We start from the raw sequence: 8,241 nt of genomic DNA on the forward strand, positions 1-8,241 counted from the left end.
CCAACACTTCCAAAATTGCCTATTTACACTTGACCAGACTTACTTGTAAGCCAAGAAACTATAGCAGATATTGACTGCCTTGAACAGGACAACACCTACCCAAAACTCAGCCCTCCAGAGCTAAACTGGACAGCGAAGGAGACTTAAACCCAGTTTGAGACTGGGGTCACTGGAGGGCTGAGGGAAAAGGAGGGCAAACCAAGCAAACACACAGTGGTGTTGGCAGAGAATGGCCACAGCTCAACACTCATCGTCCTCAGGTACAGGAAATGTACCTCTTAACTCCTACAGCAGCTGGATCTTCACAGGGACACTGCCAGGAAATAACATTTGCATTTTTTGAAACAGAACACAGAATAACCGTGTAATAATTTGTTCTATTATATTCAATGAAACATTATACCTATTAGATCTAATAGAATATCATTTTATATAATGGAATAAAAATATTCCATATTTATTTTACACACATAAACATATCAACCGTAAATGTTTTACTGGTATCCATGTCAGATTAGCTATTGTAGATAATTCAGGCACTGTTTTGCAAACAGAAATAAAACCATTGCACCAAACACCAGAATGAAGGGGGGGGCAAGTATGAAATTTTGCAGTATTTTTAAACTCATTTTCTGCAAAGCAGATCCAGTTATGAGGCTAATCTAACCAGACAGCAGTCAGGGGGGACAGGTAATCAACTGAGGATGTGTGACTACTTTAAAAAGAAATCTAAAGCTAAGAATCACAGGCCTTATGGCACGGCAGACTGCAAGCATTAGGTGTCACTGGGAAATGAGATGCACTTCCTAACACCACCAAATATTTTTTCCAGCCCAAGACCAGATTTTGGAAATCCCAATCCAAAGAAACTTAAGTTGGACACTTGCATAATGTCTCCAGGTTATTTGGAAACACTTTTCTTAGCTTTTAACATTGCAAGTCTAGGGAATCTGGCACTGATCGATGGCGGCTTCATTACCTTATCTGAGGCTTGGACAAGGCAAATCAGGGAAAAGTTAATAAACACATGAGATGAACACGTGTTTTCCTTGTTAGGACGAACAGCTCTCATAAATAAAATCCTGAGAGATATTATATGCTTATGAATTTGACTATACAGCTATGTAACTTATTTATTACAAAGCAATAATTTCCACATATGGGGAGGAAGAGAGGAAAGCAGTCATCGTTGGTGCCCAGTTCAGATAAGCGTCCCCAGAGCACCCTGCACAGCTTTGCTCCAGCCCCTGTCCCTCAGCTCTGCCCCCTCTCAGCCCATCGCTAAACACCAATATCCCATAAACACACTTAGATACAGCAAATAACAGATTCTTTATCTTTCTGAAGCAACTGATGGTAAGCAGAGCCTTTCTTCTCCTCCTCATGGCCTCTCCTTTACCTCACTCCCATTGAAGCCGTGCTCAAAGTATGCAACGTTACAGAACATATGACCTAAATTTTAAGATCTGTATGAATTGCTGCATCCCACGGGATTAGGAATGTAACATAAGCTGCCCGAGATCACACAATAAGCCAACGCAACCCCCAGAAGTACAAATTCACTTTGCTCCCAGATCTGAGCTATCTTAAAAGTGTATGCTCAAAAATACGAAGAGTGGGATCACATTATAAACTCACCAGCAAATGCAAAACAAGAATTGCCAAATTTCAATGTGATGTTTGTGTTATCATAGCTAAGAGCCAGGGCCCCCCGCGCTAGCTACAACGCACTGCCAAGACAAATAAAAGACTATTCCTTCTACAAAGAGTATTTCTCTCTTCCTTGAAAGCAAAACATGCAAGGAAAGGGGGATGCATTAGCATTCTTCCCAATTTCCGTGCAACATCAACCCTCCCTGATGGGGGTCTGCCCCACGAATTAACTGAAGTCAGTGTGTTTACACCAAAGATTAATTTGGCCTTTTTACTTCAACTAACAAAAGCCAGGAAATTCAAAGCCAGAAGCCTCAGTGTTGCCAGAATGTGGGGTTTTTTAGTATTTAATAAGCTGTGCCTTTATCGCTCCGTAACCCATGTTCAAAAGCCAGATAAGCCCCACAGCAAAGTGCACAGCGGGGACGCAGCACTGAAAGCAAGTCAATAGCAATGAGATCTCATTATTAAACTGTCAATACCAAAATTCTCCTGCTAGCAGGGACAAGTGCTGATATACAGAGTGCTCGCCACCGCCTCTGAGCAACCATTAACCCTTCAGGATCGGGAACCGGCCTTCACTGGTGCCAACAGGAGTCTTCCAACCCAAAGGATTAGCACGCATCTCATGTGTGGCAAGACTCCCTGTGACAGGCAAAACAGTTGCACCGATGGAATATTCAGAGCAGATATGGTCAAAAATAAAAGAAAGTGTGAGCCTCAGTGAGACTGAAAAGTAGAAGATGGTGGACAGAGTGAAAACGAAGAAGCTGTGGAAGTGTGGAGATGGGATGGACAAGGAGCACTGGTGCTGAGCACTGCGGTAAAGCAGCACATGTGGATTTAAAGCTATTTTCTGTGGGAGGGGAGGCAGCAGGAAGAGAGAAGGTTGAAAGCACAGGAGGAAAATCTTGAGAATAAATGCACACCGGAGAGTCGGGTCATGGCTGAGAGTAAGAAATGGGCTGTCTCCTGCATGATGAACACTACAATTCATTTACTCCACTGAGGAATGACAGCTAATTATTCCAAATTTCCACGTCATAAATAATTTACGTGCGCAGGCCTGTAATACACCATTAATCAGGAAGCATGAGAACTGCATTCTTTAAAACGATGCAATACCCACAAATGGACTGAAAAGTCTGAGCTTGAAAGGGGGGGCTGGTGCCTGCTCAGAGAACAGGAGATACCTTTAAACACATCGCTGCAACTCCTTGTTACCCCTGCTCTCTCACAGCAACTTAAAACAATACAAACACGTAAAAAATAGTTTAAAAATAGTCACAATCTCTACCCTTTCTTTCCTTTGTTCAGTTCAACTGCCTTCAGTCTTTGCATAATACCTGCTCTCATTTTCCATTTTTTTCAGCAACAAAGGCCACCTCTCTGATTTTATCTGGTAGTGGATCAACTCCATCATTGCCAGAGACATCAGATCCACCACCACCTTTCAGAGATCTTCAGTTTATCTTCCCAAATGCAGCTGCACACCTCCAAAGCAGACACACCAACTCCTCCAGCGACTCCCTTGTGTGTGTGACCCATGAATTACCCACAAATTCCTACAGAGAATCCCAAAACTCTCCACGATGGCTCATGAGTGCGTTTCTCCACACAGTCTTATCCAATTTACATTTCATTTGTACTTCCTCACACACTACACCAATGCTGCTGCCAGAAGCATCACTGCCTTTACATTCTGCCATCCAAATTAATAGGTTTTTGTTTTCATCTTTATCTAGTTCAGAACTCTAAAACCCATTTCAATTTTAGCTCAAGACAATTTATTTGCTTTCTTTCCTGTAGCAAGCAACACTCATAATGCCACACTATGTGGTGACCAACACAGAGCAGAGGGATTTTTGTAATGAGTCAAAATACAACAGGATTTACCTGATTACATTCTTAAACATAGAGCAATTAGGCTGAAAGACTACTTCTTGCATCCCAACAGTTGGGCTGGCTTTAGAGGGGCACCAGACACCTTACTGGTGTCTGATCAGAGGGATCACACTGGCACGGTGACAGGAACTCAAGAGCAAGACCTGAACCCATGTCCAGAGCTACCTGGACAAGCCAACATCCCTGTGGGCAGAGTCATGGCAGGTCCTGGCAGAAAGAAAACAGCAAAACCTCTAGAAAAGTTACTGTGGTTGTGATGAAGCAGCATGCAGCACCATCCATGCTAACACCTTCCAGGCTTTGACAAGAGCTGAGCAACAAGCCAGGCTCTTGCAAACTTCAACATAAGGAACAGGCGCCTGTAAATCAAATTGTTAGACTATTTTACTTTATGGAAAAATTCTCTACCTTTCCTGAGACATGAAGAAAACATGAGGTGTGAACGGAATCACCTGAACTAGGAAGCTTTAATTCAGGAACGAAACATAGATGTGCAGTAAGGTCTGTGCAGAGGCTCTGGATGGCACAGCCAATGCTTCGGAGCAGAAGGAAGCAGCAGAGTTTTACATATGGTGATACTGCCCTGGCTCTACAGGATTGTATGACAGCCACAGAAGAGTTAAAGAATTAAGTCATGTTTCCTTGTGAGGCTCCATTAAGCAACACAAGTGAGTCTTGTGTAAAAGGATTCTTAGTTCATTGTTACAAGTGCTGGTAATGAAGAGGATGCACGCTGGAAATGTCAGATGATCCATAAAGAACCATGGCTGCAAGATTTATCACTCTCACATCACACTGCTCCATCACTCCGCCTGAATAATGAATCCTTTTTACATTCACATTTGTGTACAAAACCCATTTGCACAACAGAGAAATAACTCTGGAAGCAGACTGAGATTCGTCCTAATCTCTCAGCCAGGCCCTGGCTGGGCTGCCCGTGCTAAATAGCTGCGCAGCTAACGAATACATCAATGCTAATGAACGGACCACTGCTACATCACCCTCCCCTGTGCCACGCTCCCAACTGTCACCCAGCTGACTTCTGCACGAAAAAAGCAGCAAAAGCACAATTTATTTTGCAATAACACACTACAGTGACGGGGCATTAACTAACATTAAGATTAATTGCTCTGAGCTAATGAATCATCCATTACTAATCCCTCAGACGGGGCTATGCAACTAAATAACAAGTTGTAGCTGGACTTCTAGCAGAGGCTCGCCTTGCAGTCATGGCCACAAAGAAAAGTTTATTAAATTCTACAAGAGATTTGATAGAAAGGGAGAAATATCGTAAAGAAAGACAAATCACATTACAGATAAATAAGTCAGCAATATGACAGTGTCTTTCTAGATACCTCATCCCTTCACACTCCTGCCATGCAGTACTTTGAATGAAGCTTTTGGGTAGTTTAGCCCTGACTGAGAGGTGGGTAAAAGCACATTCCCAGAGTCAGACAGATATGGTAATCACAACTTGTTTGTGTGTCAAAGCACCGAGACAGCCTCAGAAGACACCCAAATAATGCAGCCTCCTGGTGCATTTGTTGGAAATAAGAGCCGAGAACATCACCTCCAATCTCGGCTACTTTCTGATCCCACACAATGTTTTCCTGTCTAGTTAAAGCCTTTTTCTTTTCTTTTTTTTTTTTGGCTCTTGTTCACAAACTCTCTCCACAGGTAAAAGACACCTACCAGTTTCCATCTCTGCTCTGGAATAGCGCTGATGTCCACAGGATGACGCTCTATTACATTGAGAAAACGGGCCTCAGGGACAGCAATAGCACAGATTATATGGACCCACCTGGAAAAAACGTTAGGAGAGAAATCAGAGTCTACCACTGTTTGAATTAAACACTCAAGAGGGCAGTTAACATTTCTCTGCCTCACTCAGTATCAAGGCATATTTATGGTGGTCGGCAGCCTTGGCAACATTACCAACTAATTGTTAATCATGGTCACGCAAGGTAAATGTCTCTGGAACAACAGGGATCAGCCTTCTTATGCATTTGATCTTCCAGGATACTAAACATTGTCTGAAAAGACTTTTCTCTGAGAATGAACCAAATCTAACACTGTTCAGATCCACATTACCCCTGCTACTGAGAAGCCTGGTGCAGAGTGTAAGGCAGCACAGTTATTCAAGCTCATCCTGCCAATTTACTGAGCAGCAACTACCTCCATAATGCCAAAACTAGCTGTTACATTGAGCATCAAGACCAAATTCACACCACTAGAACATCAGATGCACTGTGGAAGGATAAAATATTTAAAAACATCACTCACCGCCCGTCAGTGGTCATCTGAAGAGCTCCTCCCCTGAGATTACACAGACAACATTCCTGTAGGAACAAAACTCGTCAGAACTGGACCAAAAAGCTCTGCTAGAGTGCCCATCTTTCCCAAAAACTGACCACACCACATCTGGGCTGCAAAGGCAAACTGTAGCCCCCACACCCATCTCTGAGGAGAGATTCCCAGAAGAGCCGATGCTTACCGCTGCCCAGGCGTTGGCTGAGCACCGTGCACAGGACCAACTCTCATTCACCAAGTCTGGACGTATCCCGTAACAGCCTGGAAAAAACAAAGTTACATCCTTCAGAGTTTTGCCAACATATCTGTAGTATTGACTTACTGACTTTTCAGTGCAGAAGCATCTTTGAAATCAGGCGTAGCATTTGAATAACTATATATTTAACAGCTCAGGCTCAGAAAAAAGTCAAAAGGAAAGTCAACTTTGGGAAGCGGAGACAGAATCTGGGACCAAGTCTAGAAACGAATGAAAAACCACACCCAGGTAACCCTCAGCACTTTTTCCCCTCTCTTTTTGCAAGAGCTACAATAGCAGCACTTTGATCCTTCAGCAAGAACCAGGCTCCAACGTGATGCTACTGCAGCTGGGATGCACTTGTACATCACAACAGTTAAGATCACTGAATTTTAGCATGATTGAAGCAGTCATCTTTGCTAACTGGTATGATGAGGAAGGACAAACCCACTAATATTGCAAATAAATTAAATACATGTCTTTCACATATTTAACAGTATTTAAACTAACACTAATTTCTGGTTATATGAAGTGTTAGAAACATCGGACTTTATAGAGCACCGATTACTGCAACATGCAAGCACCAAGTTCTCCTACAGACTTCTCTGCAGCACCAAAACAGGAAAATGGTATTATACCTATTATAAAGACAGGGAAATAACACCAGCAAAGCACTTAAAATTCTGTAAAAGGCAATGAAGTTTACCACTGAAGACAATGGAGACAAGACATACAGGTGCTTTTGAAAAACTGGATGTACAAGATTCCTGCAAGTGCGCAAAGAAAGCCTGGAGCAGAATATTAAACATACCACAAATTGCTGGCCAGCATCCTAGCTAGCGCAAAGTTCAGCCTTTACCTATCCTAACAAAACTGAACAGAAAATTTCAGCTGGAGAGCCTCCAATTACTGAATTAAACTTTAAAGAAGTTATTCAGAAAGCACCGAGATTGCCACAGTAACCTGATTTATAAAAATCATCCGCTTAACCAGATAAACATTATGTCAAAAAAAAGAGTCAATAATATAGATCCACAGCTGCCTTCCACGTCTGAAGTCTCTTTTCATCATACGGCAAATCAAGAAAGCAGATTCAATCCAGACCCAGAAAATGAGCAAGGGTGTTGAGGCTAAAAACCTGATCTGGGAACTGAGCTGAAAGAGCAGCAGACACCCTTACAGCAATACTGCTGCCCAGAACGGTGGGGCACAGGCCGAAATTTCAGCACTTATTTCTTCCTTCAGAACCACAGAGGTTTGTCAGCATCTGAAAAGTCCAGAAACCTTCACAAAGAAGGCAGCTGCCAACTGGTTTTACAGCACGCTGCCAGATTAACCAAAACACACCTCAACACTGCAATCTGGTAATAAAAGCAAATGGGTTCTCTGCAGCAAAGTGAAAGGGATAGCACAGCCTCCGAGTACAAAGGGCGACAAGGAAGCGACAAGACACTGGAGACAGCATCAGACCAGATTTAACTCCTGTCCTATCCTCAAGGGTAGAGCACGGCCAAAATAGAAAGCTGAATTTCCTTACAACCTGCGTGAGACTGTGGATTAACATCACTTTGCCCACATCCCTCTGTCCCTAAACAGAATTTGGCCACAGAAACCATTGTGACAGACCGGGCTATTGAAGACATACGGATGTACGAGATGCAGCATCACTACAGACCACAGTTTGTGAAGTAGGAAAGCAGTCTCCATCCTTCCAGAAATAAAAGTTGCATTCCAGCTCCGCACAAGGGACAGCCATGCCGAGCTGCAGGGTGACCTGCGACTATGAAACTGGAACAACACAAGTAATTCCAGCCGATGCAAGGCAAATAAGATTTCCCATCTGCCAAGATCAAACAGCTCAACGGTAATTCGTCACATCCCCCCGTATGAGTGCAAATGTTAACGAGATGCCGCACAATCCACAGCGAAGGTACCCTCTACCAGGATTAATCAGATCTTCTTGCAGACGTAACTATCAGGGAAACAGACATATGTTCCTTTTTGTAATCAAGTGCCATTCCTACCAACAGCGACACAGGCCCTAATAAAATATATCTCGGAAACTACTCCGTAATCTCTGATGCACGCAAGAACAATACAACCGTATCCAGCAGAGCAATATTTGAAAAGGCGGAAAG

At 43.1% G+C, this 8,241-nt stretch overlaps 1 protein-coding gene across 1 annotated transcript in view; it reads right to left on the reverse strand.

Moving 5' to 3' along the window:
- Positions 1–8,241, reverse strand: part of KDM4B (lysine (K)-specific demethylase 4B) — a gene marked incomplete at its 5' end in the record, with an annotated part of 50,867 nt that overhangs the window by 6,700 nt on the left and 35,926 nt on the right. The window contains 3 exons of the mRNA XM_010192931.1: positions 5,251–5,359; positions 5,842–5,897; positions 6,053–6,129. Coding sequence (XP_010191233.1) covers positions 5,251–5,359; positions 5,842–5,897; positions 6,053–6,129 — 242 coding nt within the window. The remainder of the gene's footprint in view (positions 1–5,250; positions 5,360–5,841; positions 5,898–6,052; positions 6,130–8,241) is intronic.

Source organism: Mesitornis unicolor, unplaced genomic scaffold (assembly GCF_000695765.1).
Source record: "Mesitornis unicolor isolate BGI_N332 unplaced genomic scaffold, ASM69576v1 scaffold1391, whole genome shotgun sequence".
In the NCBI taxonomy this organism is placed as follows: Eukaryota; Metazoa; Chordata; class Aves; order Mesitornithiformes; family Mesitornithidae; genus Mesitornis; species Mesitornis unicolor.